General features: G+C 42.8%; 1 protein-coding gene across 1 annotated transcript in view; it reads left to right on the top strand.

Annotated features, from left to right (window-relative positions):
• Window positions 1-19,260, top strand: part of LOC122925814 (chloride anion exchanger-like) — a 63,373-nt gene that overhangs the window by 19,715 nt on the left and 24,398 nt on the right. Inside the window, exon 9 of the mRNA XM_044277170.1 lies at window positions 5,284-5,397. Coding sequence (XP_044133105.1) covers window positions 5,284-5,397 — 114 coding nt within the window. The remainder of the gene's footprint in view (window positions 1-5,283; window positions 5,398-19,260) is intronic.

Below are 19,260 nucleotides of genomic sequence, written 5' to 3'. Positions count from 1 at the left end.
ACCAGATTCCTATTTTAGCTCTGATCTTTACCATTATGGGGATCAGATTGAGTTCTACAAAATTTTCGACCCGAGGCGATATAGTCAAACCCAAATATTGAAAAGTATCAACAATATCCAACCGTGTAGCAGGAACCTCTTTCTGTGGCAGGGGGTCTATTGGGAGCAAGCTGGTCTTAGCCCAGTTTATAAGAAGACCAGACACCTCACCAAATAATTTAACCATTTGAATAATCCTAGGGAGAGTGGTTTCCGTATGATCTATAAAAAACAGAATATCATCTGCATATAATGAGATACGGTCTTGTGTTCCTAACGTACCAAATCCTTTGACCTTATCGTCCTGCCTGATGGCCATCGCAAGGGGTTCGATATATATATCAAATAATAAGGGAGATAATGGGCAACCCTGACGGGTGCCTCTGTTTAGCTCGATACTACCACTCAAGATTCCATTAAGACTCAATTTAGCCCTTGGAGATCCATACAACAACCTAAGAGTGCGTATAAACCTCTCTCCAAAGCCCATCCTAACAAGAACCTTCCAGAGAAAACGCCACTCCACCCTGTCAAAGGCCTTAGAGGCATCCAATGACAAGATGGAGCGGGCGGTCCCCCCAGGGGCCTGGATATTAGAAAATAGCCGATGTAAATTATGATGTGTACCCTTGTTTTTAATAAAACCGCTCTGATCCGGATGGACTATGGAGGAGATAACCCCAGAAAGCCTTGTAGCAAGGACCCTCGCCAAAAGCTTTACATCTGCATTAAGCAGTGAGATTGGTCTATAAGATTCTAAATCTAGAGGGTCCTTGCCTTTTTTTGGAATTAGTATCACTGTAGCCTCCATCATTGAATCTGGCAACATCCCATCCTCCATTGATTCAGTAAAAACCTCCAGTAATCTAGGAAAAATACAGTCCCCATATTTACTATAAAGTTCATATGGAAGGCCGTCTGAACCAGGAGTAGAATTGGCTGAACATAATTTAATAGCTCCCTCAAGTTCCTGAATTGAGACCTCCAATTCTAATGCTTTCTTTTGCGTCTCAGTGATAGTTGAGAAGTTGATCCTATCTAGATATAAATCTATCTTATCGTCTGTAATATTAGAATCAGCCTTATACAGATCAAGAAAATAATCAAAAAAGGCCTTCTCCACCGGACCCTGTCCAGTAACTATCCTACCATCCCTCACTCGAACCTTGTCTATATGTTTTTTGGGTTGTTGATTGGAGATTACTCTAGAGAGGAGCTTACCGGGTCGCCCAGACTCTGTAAAGTATTTTTGCCCTTTAAAGAAGAGATTCTGTTGAGCTTTATCCAGTAAAAAATTAGCATATATTTGTGTGGCTTTTTGCATATTTTCCCTATTATTCTCCGTCTTATTTATATGGAAGGATTCTGTCGCTGACATTACATGTTTTTCTAAATTTTTCTGTTTTTTTCCATATTCTCTTCTAAGATTCGTAATATTACTAACCATCAATCCCCTCATGTACGCCTTAAAGGTATCCCATACCACTTGAATTTTTGCTGAGCCATAATTAATATCCCAGAATCGGCCTATTTCATTTCGAATTATTTCATGTGTCTTTATGACTGATAGCCAGTAAGGGTTTAGTCTAAAGGGAGGTTTTGGTGTATATCTTTCCTGAGACAAGCATAGTTCAAATACTAACGGGGAGTGATCAGATATTGACCTTGTTTCATATTTCATTCGTTTTATCAATTTCACATATTTGCTATTTATCAGTACCAGGTCTATTCTGGACAGTGATTTGCCTGCTTTACTAAAGCATGAAAAAACCCTTTTCCCCTGTCCCAGAAACTCCCAAGCGTCCTCAAATCCAGCCTCCAGGCAAAACCGTGCGAGGGGAGACCCCTGGACCGGACTGTCTCTCCCGGCACTCATAGAAACCCTGTCACGTAAAGGATCGATGACACAGTTAAAATCGCCAATAATCAATGTTGGACATTCTGGCCATCTATCCATAAATAATAGAAGGGAATTAAGAACCAAAAGAGAAAATGGCGGAGGGATATAAACAAAGCCCAGAATGCATAACTCTCCCCCTAACCTGCAATATAGAAAAATAAATCTCCCCTGTTGGTCGACAGAGGATGCCTCACAAACGAAATCAATAAGTCTATGTATCAAAACCGTAACACCTCTCGAGTAGTTGGAGAGGGTAGAATGATACGTGTGCACAGCCCATCCCCTGTCGACCACCCTAGTGGTCTCCTCAGTAAGATGGGTCTCTAGCAGGCATACTATTGCTGGTAAATGGGCCTGAGTCAGGTCAAAAACCGCTTGTCTCTTACCCCAAACCACGTACATTCCAAGAAAAAATTCTAATCATCGTCATCTACAATGGTTAAGTGGAGGATCAGGAGAGAGGGAAAAAGGAAAAAACAAGAGAAGGAAAAAAAAAGAAAATAGCAAACTGAGAAAAGGGGAACCATGCCCACTTTGACGCACCACAACCCAACCCCACCCCCCCCTCACCCCCCTCCCACATGCAATCCACCACATATTGTAGTAGATTTCTTTCCTATGACCAACCCTCGACCCTCCCCCCACTCAGCCACCCCCACACCGCGATTAAGAAGCAAAGAAAACTATTTTTTTGGGGGTATAAGCCCCTTATAATACTAATTATTCCCGCCCGATTGTAACCCAATTGAGTCATCGATTGTTTCGCTCTAGCCAATCCGTGGCTTCTTCTGAGGTATCAAAAAAAAAGATTTTATCTTCAAAAACAATCCGCAATTTGGCCGGGAATATAAGAGAATATTTAATATCCCTTTCTCTTAGCTTCTTTTTAACAGTCATAAATATACGTCTCTTTTCTTGTATTTCTTTCGAAAAATCAGGAAAAAAGGCCAGTCTAATCCCGTTATACAGAACCGGTGAGGATTCCCTCGCCCTTCTCAGGAGGACATCTCTGTCCCCTGTAGTCAGTAGCTTAGCAAGGATTGACCGAGGTTGTCTCCCTGGAATTGGTTTTCCTCCTGGGACCCGATGGGCTCTTTCAATCATAAAAAGAGGAGAGAATGACTCTTTACCAAAGTTCTCAAGAATTAATTTCTGTACAAATTCGGTTGGATTTTTTTCTTCCTCACCCTCTGGGATCCCTATTATTCTCACATTGTATCTTCGTGACCTATCCTCCAGGTCCACTGCCTTTTTCTTCAAGAGATTATATTCCACTTTAAGTGTAGAAACTTCCGTATTTATTTTTTTGGATTCCTTCTGTATTAGGGTGACAGAACTTTCAAGGGTGTTGACTCTGTCTCGCATTTTGGACAATTCATCTTTTATTAGTCCCACATCAACTTGAATAAATCCAAGTTGGGTTGTAACCACCTGTATTAGGTCCCCGTTCTGTTTAACCGCTAGGAGTATTTCTTCCAGCGGTGAAGAGTTATCATTAGGGATTGCTTCCCCCATTATTCCATCTTCCTCTTCAGGGTATCTAGCGCCTTTTTGTATTTCTAGGTCTGTTACCTCTGATTCATAATTTTTTTTTTCCAAAAACTCCTTTTGTCCACCCCTCGTATTGACCCTTGGGGACTTCAGAAACTGGTCCAATTTTGTTGGTTCAGCAGTTTTGGACCCATGTTTCTGACCTGATAGATCAGTCGAACGCCTAAAGGCTTTTGGGCCCATAGCTTATTCCTCTTTATCCCTTTTTTTAAAATATTTATTTTTATTTTTATTTATTTTTTTGGAGTATTAATTTTTTTTTTTTTTTTTTTTTTTTTTCCCCTTATTCCACCTCCTTCTCTCCTTTAAATATATATCTTTTCTTCTTTGCTCTCCTTCTTTCTCTTTTTTTTTTTTTTTACTTTACTTTTTCTTTTTTTTTTCCTTTTTCCTTTTTCCTTATCCCCCTTTCCCTTTTTTTTTTTTTATAGTGCCTTCTTCTTAATTCTGTTTCTCTTCTCTTCTTTTTTTTTTTGTGTCCGCTCTTCTTTATACTCTTTCCCCTCTTATTATTATTTTTATTTTTTTTTCCCTCTCCACCTTATACTTTAAACTTCAGAGTTCACTTTCTTGTAATCATGTGCAGTCATGTGCAATTATCTCAAACTCCGTTCAAGGTTAGTTGGAGTCATCAATCGTGAGGAGGTTAGTCACTAAAGAAGAGAAGCTTATCAGCTTATCATCTTCTCCAACAATCCATTAGGTGGGGGGAACACAAATAGGGGGGGAACACAGAGGTTACTCACGGCACCAAAGGGGGGGTAGCAGTTCAGGCAGGAGCCGGAGGCACAGTCCACGGGGGTAAAGGAAAAAAGAACCTCCAGACAAGAAACTGTTCACAGCGACATGGTGGGCGATAAAGGAGGCAGGAGCGCAGAATCGGGAATGGCAGAATCAACAAGCAGCAGCATGCAGGCTTGGACAAAGAGCAGGAACCGGAGGCAGCCCCCACATCCGAACCAGCAGTCGATAACAGCGCCGCGGTTCAACAACGCTGATCACCCGTTCCCAGTCACAGAGAGGGTGGATGGAGGATTCGGCACAGAGACGCCAGCATAATCGAGGCGGCAGCGGTGTAGCTGAGCAGCGGGGAAAGCCGGGAGCGCGACGTCCACTACGTCATCACGTCATCCTCCCCGTAAAATCAATTTATAACTCAAACTATTACATTAAAGTAGGATTTTAAAAAAAGTATTTTTTTTTCTTCACTTGAGACCTTGTAAGAGATCAATATTTCAGTTTTAATTCTTTAACCTTAAAGTGACACAACTATTAATGATCAGAACGTAAATGAAATATCATTTTAGTCATAGTCAGTTTTATCAAAACTGGTGTAAAGAAAAAACGGCTTAGTTGCCCATAGCAACCTATCATATTCCACCTTTTATTTTACAAAGCAGCTCGGGTTCGGTCCCAAGGTACCACTTGGAACCGAACCCAAGTTCGGGAAAAGGTTTTTAAGAGTAAAAATGTATTTTTGAAGTTATTACCCGAAGTCTCAAGAGGCTTTGCAAAGTAATAACTTTGGATCATCTGAGCCAATACATTCTAATACTGTACGGAGCTTGCTCCGTAAAGTAATCAAACAAACTTTTATGTGAATCAACTTTGGATGTTTCATCCGAATTCGATTCATTCATCCCTAGTCTTTATACAAATGGTTCTACTTCTAATATATGGCTACCTCTTCCCAAAGTCGGAGCAAGTACATGTACAATTATGCACAGTGGGATGATATTGCACATCTTTCTATGTTCATCTTTAGTAATATCGCTTGCTTATTACATTCACAGGAGCTAGTAGCCTTTGGATTAAGCAACATCTTCTGTGGTTGTTTTAGAGGATTTGCTGCAAGTACTTCATTGTCGAGGTCTGCCGTCCAAGAAAGCACAGGAGGAAAAACACAGGTGAATATATCATAAGCTATCACCCCTTGCCCTTCAGTCCTACTCCCATCTCCTTCATCCTGCTATTGACTTTTCTAGAGAACAATGTTATGCCTTCTCTCTTTAATTGAGTGGTGGGAGAGAGGTTTCCAGCTGAGGTACAGCCGATATTCAGGTTAACATTCCGTATGTTTGTGCAGTCTTTGTATATGTCTATATATCTGGGTGTATGCACACGGGTTTGAGTGTAAATGTATACCTGCATAATTTACTATACAGTTTCTGGAGTAGAAAAGTCACCTATTTTGACACAAGTGCCATTTTGTGACTTTTTAACTTTTTCTGATGCCCTCAGTATGGCAGGAGCTTAAAGGGCTTCTGTCACCCCCAAAACTCATTTTTAATTTTTGGATATATTAAAATCCTTATTGGACGACTATTCCCTATATAGGGCTCTTACCTTGTTCTGTAGCTTGGTTTCACTAAAAATCGATCTTTTAAAATATGCAAATGACTTCACTACCAGCAAGTAGGGCGTCTACTTGCTGGTAGCCGCCGCATCCTCCTTTAAAAAAAACGCCCCCCCCTCCTGCTGATTGACAGGGCCAGAAAGCGCTCTCCTCCTCCGGCTGGCCCTGTCTGCAATTCAAATCCCGCGCCTGCACCTCAGTCGGCGCAGGTGCTCTGAGAGAAGGACGCTCGCTTCCTCAGCACTTCCTCAGTGCGCCTGCGCCAATGAAATCTTCTCTTTCGAGTTTAGAGGTGACATCATCAGCGCAGGCGCACTGAGGGAGTTCTGAGGAAGCAAGCGTCCTCCTCTCAGAGCGCCTGCGCCAAATGAGGTGCAGTCGCGGGATTTGAATTGCAGACAGGGCCAGCCGGAGGAGGAGAGCGCTCCCTGGCCCTGTCAATCAGCAGGATGAGGGGGCGTTTTTTGGAAAGGAGGATGCAGCGGCTACCAGCAAGTAGACGCCCTACTTGCTGGTAGTGAAGCCATTTACATATTTTAAAAGATCGATTTTTAGTGAAACCAAGCCACAGAACAAGGTAAGAGCCCTATATGGGGAATAGTCGTCCAATAAGGATTTTAATATGCCCAAAAATGAGACATGAGTTTTGGGGGGTGACAGAAGCCCTTTATTAACAACCTGACTCATTTAACTACATGTACACCAGAAAACTGGCGCACATTACATCAGTAATCTACTCCAGCTTCTGGGTGGAGTACATTTCCAATTCTGGTGCATGGCCGACAGAAGGTGGAACTACTTTATTAAGAGGTGTGAGATCTGTCTTCAGCAGGGTTTTTACTAAGATCAGAGTGTGAAACGCCAGTCTGAGTAAATTACACCCAATATGGTGATTTTTGTCACCGCAAGGTTTTGAAGGTTCAGCTAATGTATTCAGAAGGCATGGCTAACCCTTGATTAGGTTTCTATAACTCTTGTCTATTTCACTTGCGAGAGACTATATATATCACATAATTCCCTCATTTTCAGTTTCAGTGGGTGTCCCAATGGCCAGACTATAACCTTGGGTACATGATCCTAGGCTGGGATTACAACCAGCAGCACAAGCATAAGTCTGATTCTCTACCCAAAATTCTTGTGAGAGATTCAGAGTCACTCATGCGCTGGGGGTTCAATCCCCAAGCTGGGATCATCTGCCCAATGTGGCGGACTCATAGGATTGCGATGCATCTCAGATAACTGCTTTAAACTAAAGGCATACAAAAATGGTTACATTTTACTTGGTACTTTCTACAAACCGGATTCCCAAAAAGTTGGGACACTATACAAATCGTGAATAAAAACTGAATGCAATGATGTGTAGGTGCCAACTTCGAATATTTTATTCAGAATAGAACATAAATCACGGAACAAATGTTTAAACTGAGAAAATGTACAATTTTAAGGGAAAAATATGTTGAATCAGAATTTCATGGTGTCAACAAATCCCCAAAAGGTGGGACAAGGCCATTTTCACCACTGTGTGGCATCTCCCCTTCTTCTTACAACACTCAACAGACGTATGGGGACCGAGGAGACCAGTTTCTCAAGTTTAGAAATAGGAATGCTCTCCCATTCTTGTCTAATACAGGCCTCTAACTGTTCAATCGTCTTGGGCCTTCTTTGTTGCGCCTTCCTCTTTATGATGCGCCAAATGTTCTCTATAGGTGAAAGATCTGGACTGCAAACTGGCCATTTCAGTACCCGGATCCTTCTCCTACGCAGCCATGATGTTGTGATTGATGCAGAATGTGGTCTGGCATTATCTTGTTGAAAAATGCAGGGTCTTCCCTGAAAGAGATGACGTCTGGATGGGAGCATATGTTGTTCTAGAACCTGAATATATTTTTCTGCATTGATGGTGCCTTTCCAGACATGCAAGCTGCCCATGCCACACGCACTCATGCAACCCCATATCATCAGAGATGCAGGCTTCTGAACTGAGAGTTGATAACAACTTGGGTTGTCCTTGTCCTCTTTGGTCCGGATGACACGGCGTCCCAGATTTCCAAAAAGAACTTCGAATCGTGACTCGTCTGACCACAGAACAGTCTTCCATTTTGCCACACTCCATTTTAAATGATCCCTGGCCCAGTGAGAACGCCTGAGCTTGTGGATCTTGCTTAGAAATGGCTTCTTCTTTGCGCTGTAGAGTTTCAGCTGGCAACGGTGGATGGCACGGTGGATTGTGTTCACTGACAATGGTTTCTGGAAGTATTCCTGAGCCCATTCTGTGATTTCCTTTACAGTAGCATTCCTGTTTGTGGTGCAGTGTCGTTTAAGGGCCCGGAGATCACGGGCATCCAGTATGGTTTTACGGCCTTGACCCGTACGCACAGAGATTGTTCCAGATTCTCTGAATCTTCGGATGATGTTATGCACAGTTAATGATGATAGATGCAAAGTCTTTGCAATTTTTCGCTGGGTAACACCTTTCTGATATTGCTCCACTATCTTTCTGCGCAACATTGTGGGAATTGGTGATCCTCTACCCATCTTGGCTTCTGAGAGACACTGCCACTCTGAGAAGCTCTTTTTATACCCAATCATGTTGCCAATTGACCTAATTAGTGTTAATTGGTCTTCCAGCTCTTCGTTATGCTCAAATTTACTTTTTCCAGCCTCTTATTGCTACTTGTCACAACTTTTTGGGGATTTGTTGACACCGTGAAAATTTTAATCAACGTATTTTTCCTCTAAAATGATACATTTACTCGGATTAAACGTTTAATCTGTCATCTACGTTCTATTACAAATAAAATATTGACATTTGCCATCTCCACATCATTGCATTCAGTTTTTATTCACAATTTGTTTAGTGTCCCAACTTTTTTGGAATCCGGTTTGTACTAGTAACTTGGTTACTAGCAGGAACCATCTTTGTATGTAGGCATATACTTGCAGACTTAGCAATATTAATCCAAATCTCATTGATTTGGTCTTAAAGTCCATAGTAAATTGAAGGAATTTCACAACAAACATTTTATGACACGTAAATAGGGCAGTACATAAAATCAATGGAGGTACTGACTTTATGAATACAGCAGTTTTTATCCCAGCAAACCAAAAAAAGCAGGCCACAAGCGTACAATGAGGGTTTATGGAAAGTGCCATTCCTGTTGAGTTCAATATAATCTCCACCTATTTCCTAGCCAGTTCTTGGGATTAGTGGGGTTGGCCTCAGTGGGCAGAAGTACATTGATCAGTATTTCACGCCTCTAGTTATATATAGTATACTATAAAGTATAATATAGTATATAGTATAGTATAATTATATTGTATAACTGTAAGGTTATACAAATGGGGGAACAGAAAGAGTCAGTTGAGATAATGAAATTTGCTCTAATGACAGTGTGTGAGTGAATTCAATATTAGCATGAATAACCTGACCGACATATCCATTCTCAGATGCACTTATGCACGTTTACCCTGCGTGTAATACAGATAACTACAGTATACAGTGAAAAAAAATCCCAGACTCCAGCCAAGATGAGTCCCATTGACTCCTGCCACAATTTGCCATGCTAGAATACAGATGCCATGCTCATGTTTCCATAGATCTTATGTATAAGGCTTTACAAATTAAACTGAAAATACACATTACACACTGAATACACATTCATGACAGTAAAGCCATACAGTTGTGTAGATTAATTTTTTCTAAATGTGGACCTGATCTGCAGACATATATTCCATTCAAGGTAAAGTAAATTAGATGATCTCACACACAGTGGCATACCTCACATATAGGTGAACCACGCAGCTGCTATGGAGCCTGTGGGGAAGGGTAGCCGTGTAGTGGAGGATAGGCCCCTGCCCCCTAATTACCTTCAATACTGGATCCCATTCATCTAAAATTCCTATCGTCAGAGGAGGAAGCTAAAGGACCTTTTCATGATGTCATCACTGGTCCTGTACATCTAGCAAGGGAACTGCACAGATAATAGTGTAGTTCCAAGGTTAGAACAATGCATCTGCCAGGACCTCTGATGACATCATCTTCAGCATCACAGGTCCTGCATGATCTAGCAAAGGAACTGCACCAAGGATGCTGTACGGATGCAGTAGAGTTAACACTCATGAATTATGAGACGTGTTATCTAAACTAAATGCGTTAAGCAAACACCTTCAATTGCTTTTCAATGGCTTTTGTCTCAAGATAACGTGATGAGTTAAGAAATTTGAGTTAAGAGCATGAGTGCTAACCCTGCTACATCTGTAGTTCCCAGGTTTAATAGGTGGATCTGCCAGGACCTGTGATGACATCATCACAGGTCCTTCAACCCCCTACCAGCATGGATTAGAAGTGCATAATGTGCTATGCATTGATCTATTAAAAACTGGAATGGAGTGGTATAAGGAGGTCCTCCATTTTTCCTCTTCATTTGCCTCCCCCCACCCATGCCCTGATTTTACACATTGCTCACTCATATATAATACTGAAGACAGTGACATCATTACTACCTCATGTACCTCACACACAGTGACCATAATGTATAACTGACCACATATTTCTGTACACACTGCATCTATTATACCTTGTATGTATCATATCAATACTCTCTATCGCTCTACAGAGATATATAACTATATATACAGTACAGACCAAAAGTTTGGACACACCTTCTCATTCAAAGAGTTTTCTTTATTTTCATGACTATGAAAATTGTAGATTCACACTAAAGGCATCAAAACTATGAATTAACACATGTGGAATTATATACATAACAAAAAAAGCGTGAAACAACTGAAAATATGTCATATTCTAGGTTCTTCAAAGTAGCCACCTTTTGCTTTGATTACTGCTTTGCACACTCTTGGCATTCTCTTGATGAGCTTCAAGAGGTAGTCACCTGAAATGGTCTTCCAACAGTCTTGAAGGAGTTCCCAGAGATGCTTAGCACTTGTTGGCCCTTTTGCCTTCACTCTGCCGTCCAGCTCACCCCAAACCATCTCGATTGGGTTCAGGTCCGGTGACTGTGGAGGCCAGGTCATCTAGGGGAAACACCATCACTCTCCTTCATGGTCAAATAGCCCTTACACGGCCTGGAGGTGTGTTTGGGGTAATTGTCCTGTTGAAAAAAAAATGATGGTCCAACTAAACGCAAACCGGATGGAATAGCATGCCGCTGCAAGATGCTGTGGCAGCCATGCTGGTTCAGTATGCCTTCAATTTTGAATAAATCCCCAACAGTGTCACCAGCAAAGCCCCCCACACCATCACACCTTCTCCTCCATGCTTCACGGTGGGAACCAGGCATGTAGAGTCCATCCGTTCACCTTTTCTGCGCCGCACAAAGACACGGTGGTTGGAACCAAAGATCTCAAATTTGGACTCATCAGACCAAAGCACAGATTTTCACTGGTCTAATGTCAATTCCTTGTGTTCTTTAGCCCAAACAAGTCTCTTCTGTTTGTTGCCTGTCCTTAGCAGTGGTTTCCTAGCAGATATTCTACCATGAAGGCCTGATTCACACAGTCTCCTCTTAACAGTTGTTCTAGAGATGTGTCTGCTGCTAGAACTCTGTGTGGCATTGACCTGGTCTCTAATCTGAGCTGCTGTTAACCTGCGATTTCTGAGGCTGATGACTCGGATGAACTTATCCTCCGCAGCAGAAGTGACTCTTGGTCTTCCTTTCCTGGGTCGGTCCGCATGTGAGCCAGTTTCTTTGTAGTGCTTGATGGTTTTTGTGACTGCACTTGGGGACACTTTCAAAGTTTTCCCAATTTTTCAAACTGACTGACCTTCATGAACCAGTTTTTCTTTACTTAGCTGCTTTTTTCTTGCTATAATACAAATTCTAACAGTCTATTCAGTAGGACTATCAGCTGTGTATCCACCTGACTTCTCCACAACGCAACTGATGGTCCCAACCCCATTTATAAGGCAAGAAATCCTACTTATTAAACCTGACAGGGCACACCAGTGAAGTGAAAACCATTTCAGGTGACTACCTCTTGAAGCTCATCGAGAGAATGCCAAGAGTGTGTAAAAGCAGTAATCAAAGCAAAAGGTGGCTACTTTGAAGAACCTAGAAGAATATGACATATTTTCTGTTGTTTCACACTTTTTTGTTATGTATATAATTCCACATGTGTTAATTCATAGTTTTGATGCCTTCAGTGTGAATCTACAATTTTCATAGTCATGAAAATAAAGAAAACTCTTTGAATGAGAAGGTGTGTCCAAACTTTTGGTCTGTACTGTATATATAACTATATATATATATATATATATATATATATATACATACTGCATATATTACACAGTATTATAGATGCAATATGTACAGATATATAGTATATACAGCAGTGTACTGATATGTGTGGTACGAGGTATAAATTTCACCTCGTACACTATTGCATATACTATATATCTATACCTATTGCATTTCTTATATGTATATGTGCTTATTATATATGCAGTGTGTGGGGTGTATATGCACTATTCACAAAAAGTTAGGGATATTTGGCTTGTGGGCAAAATTTCAGGATGAACCTAAAATGCACTCTAATTTTTTCAGATGAACTTAATGTGACCTTTTCTAAACTTTTGAATGCACATGTCCAACTGTTCAATGTTTCAGTACTTTTTGCGCAACTTGCTGTTCTTTAACAAGGAGCTTAACAGCAAAATTCACAACAGGTGTTTCATCCATGAATCGCCCAATACATTTCCTGGTTCAATTAGAATTGATATTTAAATAGTCCTCCTCATCATGCTGTTCACATTTTGACATCATAAGACCAAGACGACACCTGATAATTGATCAACACTACCTCGGCATTGCAAGGATTGAAGCAGGATATTCGGAAGTGGTCACTGAGATGAGATGTCAGACTGTCATCAGCAGGTTGCAACAGAGATCCAGAGAGATTGGAAGAGTCACAGAAAGGCATAGAAGGGGACGTCCTTTGGCCACATCCCACACTGATGACTGCTTTATTGTGAACAATGGATTGCCGAACCAGATGATGAATGCCACACAACTCCAGGCACATTTAAGGGAGGTGAGAGGCAAACAAATGTCACGTCAGACCATTAAAAACTGTTTATATCAGTGTGGTCTGCATGCTAGACGACCTGCAAGGTTACCTGACCACACCACCAGGCACAGGCATCATCTTGCATGGGCCGGGGAGCATCTACATTGGATGAGGGATGAAAGTCGATTCACGCTGAGCAGAAATGATGGCTGCCAACAATGTTGGAGACGTCAAGGAGAGCACTATGCATCAGCCACTGTTGTCACCAGACGAGCCTTTGGTGGGCAGGTGTGTCTACTCAATACAGAACTGCCCTACTTTTTGTAAATGGTACAGTGATAAGCCCATACTACTTGAAAAACATCATTAATCCAGTCATTGTGCCTCTGCATGAACAACACAGGCCTAATTTCAACTTTATGGATGACATCGAGGTTGCATCTCTATAGATGAGTTTGTCCTCCCTCTCAGTGGGTGTAAAAAAGGCCCCCATTTTGGACCGGTAGCAAGGGTCCAACAAGGTGGAGGCCCAGAAGTCATCCCTCTGCCAAATGGTGACAATTTGGCTGTCACTACCCAAGCAAGTGAGCATGCATCAGGCCATTCATGCAAGTGACTCGGAGGGACTCCCTGCCTCCATATCCACTGCATACTGCCACAGTGTGTCTGGGTCCTCTGCCTCGTCTTCCTAATCACCCTGTAGCTCCTCTGGCTGCTCCTACTCCTCCTCTTTTGTCATCTGTGTGTAAAAACCACCCATTTCACTACACATTGCTTGTGCTTCAATGTCCTTCTCCTCCAGTTCAGCCCCCACAGGGCTCATGTGGCCGTGAGATCTAGGTGCCACGTCTCCAGTCCCCTGAGCAGCCAGATTTACCAGCATCTGTTCCAAGACATGAAGCAGTGGAGTTATGTTGTTCATCCCATAGTTCTGGCGACTGACAAATAACGTGACCTCCTCAAAGGGCCTGAGCAAACGGCAGGTGTCACGCAGTTGCCACTGGCTGACATTGAAGTTACATAAGGGAGTACTCCTGTCCCCTTGGATCATCAAGAAATCTTTATGGCCTTTCTCTGTTTGTATAGTCGGTCCAACATATGGAGGGTGGAATTCCAATGGGTGGAAACGTCGCATATCAGCCTATGTTGGGGAATGCCATTCTGCCGCTGCAGCTCAAGGAGGGTGTGCTTTGCAGTGTATGAGTGGCTGAAGTGCATGCAAGGTTTCATGGACATTTTTAGGATGTCTTGCAGATGGGTGAAAGACTTCTGGAACAGCTTGACAGCCAGATTGAACACGTGTGCTGTGCAGGGCGCATGGCTCAGCCTTTCTTGACCCAGTGCCGACACCATGTTCTTCCTGTTGTCAGTCACATGGTTCCAATTTTGAGTTGTCGTGGAGAAAGCTAGGATTAGATTTCTTGATGAAGCACACGGAGCAGTTCCTCCCCTGTGTGACTCAGTTCGCCTGCACATGTGGTATGCTGGAGGGGCACTGTGAATTGTCCCTGTAGTGGAGGCTGAGGACACGGTGGAGGATGAGGAGCCTGAGCGGGCATTGTTGCAGGAGCAACGGCGTGACAACGTGGAGGCGGAAGCGGCGTCACCTGGCCAAGATGCTGATGTGGCTGTGTAGGAACCACATTCACCCAGTGGGCCGTAAAGGACATATTGTCCCTGACCGTAGTTATAGCTCCACGCGTCGGCGCTGGTGTGCACTTTGGCAGACACCGACAGGCTCAAGGACTGGCCCACCTTCTGTTCTACATGTGTGTGCAGGGCTAGTACTGTCTTTTTGGCAAAGAAATGACAGCTTGAGACTCTCCACCTCAGCTCAGCACAAGCCATCAGTTCTCTGAAAGGTGCAGAGTCCACCACTTGGAAAGCCTGGGACTGCAGCACCAGCAACTTGGCCAGAAGCACATTCAGCTTCTGTGCCGTTGGATGAGTGCACGCATACTGTTGTCTCTTGGTAATCGCTTCGGTGATCGATTGCTGACTGACGAGGCGTAGGAGGAGGAGGAGCATCAGGACTAGCAGATGATGGGAAGGACAGACAGCTCCCTTCAGCTTAGGTGGTGGAGCCTTGACTGCCTGAAACCGGGTGTGTGTCACTGGGTGATGCAGCGGTTGCTGCGGCAGGCTGGACCACCACGGTTCTCCCAGGCTACTTTATGGTGACGATGCATATGTTGACGCAAGGATGTGGGGCCAACATTGGCACCCTTGCCACGCTTCACCTTCTGCCCACAGATTCTACATACGGCCATGTCCACCTCCTCCGGCGGCTTAACAAAAAACTGCCACACCGCCGAGTAGGTCATTTTACCCCCAACACTACGCACTGACTGACTGCCACCGCTGCTTCCGTGAACCCGTGCACCACTACTTTCTGGGCAGATAGGCTCCTGCAAAGTGGGTGGTCTACCCCGGGCAAGTTTGGCTACAGACCACCTGCTGCTGCCACCCTTCTATCTCCCGACCACGCTATCAACTCACTGTCTCCACCGCTGCCTCACGGGGAAGCTGCCACCCTCTTCTCCCGATGATGATGAAGCCCCTAATTCACCCGGCTCCCAAGTGAGATCAGCTACATCATCATCGAGTACTGTCTGCAAGTCACTGATGTCCTCCTCAACAGTCTCTGGGTCAGGAGCCTCACCGCCGGCAACACTAGCTCCCACGCCACTCTCCTCATCACTACTTGCCTGCCCAGTGAAGGAAGCGGCGGATGTCTCCTCGACATCTTGGCTGGCCAGTAGCTGCTGACTGTCCTCTAGTAGCTCGTCCTTGCTGTATAGTGGGGCTGATCCCATAGCATATAATACTTCTCTGGCTGAGGGAACAGAAAAGGACAGAGGCAGGTTGAGGACAGGTGAGGGCACAGGGCCTGCTCCCGGGCCATGCCAACTAAGGGTTGTGTCTGATGAACCCATCGACACTTGGCGGGTGTCACTTGGGATGAAGTGGAACAACATGACCGCTAGATGACACTGGGAGCTCAAGCCTCTCGCTACGACTCCTGCTGCCACATCCCCTTACTCTGCTGCGACCAGTGCCAGCGCCAGTAGCAGTCCGACATACTGTGAGATCAAATAAATAAATAAAAAGGAAATTAAAACACCCCCAAAAAGTCTGTAATTTTTTCACTTCACCACACGTCTAATAAGCCCTTTTTTTTGTTCCACTAATACACACCAAAAAGGGCTTTAGAACATATAACTGCACCGCTGAACGGCAAATATATTTTTCTTTTGCCACTAATACACGACAAAAAGGGCTTTAGAACATATAACTGCACCGCTGAACAGCAAATAGGCCTTTATTTTTTTCCACTTATACACAACACAATAGGCTTTAGAACATGTAACTGCACCACTGAACGGCAAATATATTTGTCTTTTTTCCACTTATAGACTCCACAAAAGGCTTTAGAACATATAACTGCACTGCTGAACAGCAAATAGGCCATTATTTTCTTCCATTTATACACGACACAAAAGGCTTTAGAATATATAACTGCACCACTGAACGGCAAATATATTTATCTTTTTTCTACTTATACACTCCACAAAAGGGCTTTAGAACATGCACATGCACCGCTGAACGGCAAATAGGCTCTTATTTTTTTCCACTTATACACTACACAAAAGGGCTTTAGAACATATAACTGCACAGCTGAACGGCAAATAGGCTCTTATTTATTTCCACTTATACACAGCACAAAAGGCTTTAGAACATATAACTGCACTGCTGAACGGCAAATAGGCCCTTATTTTTTTTCCACTTATACACGACACAAAAGGCTTTAGAACATATAAATGCACCTCTGAACAGAAAATATATTTTTATTTTCCACTGATACACAACAAAAAGGGCTTTAGAACATATAACTGCACCACTGAACGGCAAGTAGACACTTATTTTTTTTCACTTATACACGACACAAAAGGCTTTAGAATATATAACTGCACTGCTGAATGGCAAATATATTTTTCTTTTTTCCATTTATACACTGCACAAAAGGCTTTAGAACATAAAACTGCACCACTGAACGACAAATAACCCCTTATTTTATCCACTTATACATGACACAAAAGACTTTAGAACATATAACTGCACCGCTGAACAGTAAATATATTTTTCTTTTTTCCACACTCCGCTAATAAGCCCTTTTTTCCCATTAATACAAGCCAAAAATGCTTTAGAACATATAACTGCACCGCAAAAGGGCAAATAAGATGTAGAAATATTTCCTTGTAATAAACCCTGTTAATGGCTATATCAAACAGCACTTGCACCCCAATAACAAGAACGGTTTGCTGGAATTACAGAGCTGTATAATGGCAATTTGGATCCCCAGTCAGTGCAGGAAGGTGTAATAGGATTCTTCCTATTACCCAGGCTGTAACCTCCCCTACTGAACCCTGTTCTACATAAATGCTGTGAAATGATTCCTCCCTATCCTTTCCCGACACCTTGAATAATCTTTCCCTGAACTTTGTAAATAGTTTTTTTTTAGCACAATTAAGTCTTTCCTAGCACTGTCCCTAGCGCCTGCTGATGTCTCTCCCTGCACTAAGTACACTGGAAAGTACACTGGAAAATGACAGAATCCAAGATGGCTAAGGCTATTTATAGGGCTGGGACATCACAGGGCTGGCTGGCTGCTGATTGGCTGCATGCATGGCATTATGGGTGAACCTGCGTTCACAGAGTTCCTTGCTCCATATCCTCACATGTGCAGCAGCAATTTTAGGAAGAAATTTGATTCTTTACCACGAAGCGTGAATCAAATTTATCCTGAAATTCTGATCGAATTCCACTTCATCAACTTCGATTCGCTCATCTCTACTGTCTACTAGTGATGAGCAGCATAGTCAATATTAGAATTTTTGACCTAATATTCGCCCTAAATTCGCAAATTCGTGATCTCCAGTAATTATATTCTTGATTGCGGAAAACGGCAATGTAACATGCGCATATTGCGCGCACAATACAGGCGTAGTTCACTTTTGCTACATTTTTCAAGCTGCTAGAAGTTTCCTGAGGCTGGAGAAAATGGTTGGCAGCAACTTTCGTGACTCCTGATCACTGTAAGTAATTTTACATTACAGCACTGTGCTCCAATATATTCACGATTGCGAAAAAATTGGCACTAATGATGCACATATTTTTGGTGCAATACATGCAACTTTACATTTTATCAGGTCTGAGTAGATATTACTGATTGGTGCACTAAGTGTTGTTGTGACATCACAGCACTATGTCTGACTGGCCATGACTGTACCATGTACAGTCATGGCCAAAAGTTTTGAGAATTACATAAATATTCGAAATGGGAAAAGTTGCTGCTTAAGTTTTTATAATAGCAATTTGCATATACTCCAGAATGTTTTGAAGAGTGATCAGATGAATTGCATAGTCCTTCTTTGCCATGAAAATTAACTTAATCCCAAAAAAAACTTTCCACTGCATTTCATTGCTGTCATTAAATGACCTGCTGAGATCATTTCAGTAATCGTCTTGTTAACTCAGGTGAGAATGTTGACGAGTACAAGGCTGGAGATCATTATATCAGGCTGATTGATTTAAAATTGCAGACTTGACCTGTTAAAAGGAGTGTGATGCTTGAAATCATTGTTCTTCCGATGTTAACCATGGTGACCTGCAAAGAAACGCGTGCAGCCATCATTGCATTGCATAAAAATGGCTTCACAGGCAAGGATATTGTGGCTACTAAGGTTGCACCTCAATTAACAATTTATAGGATCATCAAGAACTTCAAGGAAAGAGGTTCAATTCTTGTTAAGAAGGCTTCAGGGCATCCAAGAAAGTCCAGCAAGCGCCAGGATCGTCTCCTAAAAAGGATTCAGCTGCAGGATCGGAGTGCCACCAGTGCAGAGCTTGCTCAGGAATGGCAGCAGGCAGGTGTGAGCGCATCTGCACGCACAGTGAGGTGAAGACTTTTGGAAGATGGCCTGGTGTCAAGAAGGGCAGCAAAGAAGCCACTTCTCTAAAAAAAAAAAAAAAAACATCAGGGACAGATTGATCTTCTGCAGAAAATATGGTGAATGGACTGCTGAGGACTGGGGCAAAGTCATATTCTCCGATGAAGCCTCTTTCCAATTGTTTGGGGCATCAGGAAAAAGGCCTGTCCGGAGAAGAAAAGGTAAGCGCTACCATCAGTCCTGTGTCATGCCAACAGTAAAGCATCCTGAGACCATTCATGTGTGGGGTTGCTTCTCATCCAAGGGAGTGGGCTCACTCACAATTTTGCCCAAAAACACAGCCATGAATAAAGAATGGTACCAAAACACCCTCCAACAGCAACTTCTTCCAACAAGCCAACAACAGTTTGGTGAAGAACAATGCATTTTCCAGCACA

Source organism: Bufo gargarizans, chromosome 2, assembly GCF_014858855.1.
Source record: "Bufo gargarizans isolate SCDJY-AF-19 chromosome 2, ASM1485885v1, whole genome shotgun sequence".
NCBI lineage: Eukaryota > Metazoa > Chordata > Amphibia > Anura > Bufonidae > Bufo > Bufo gargarizans.
The sequence above is the reverse complement of the archived record's forward strand: the minus strand, read 5'-3'. Positions and strand labels throughout refer to the sequence as shown.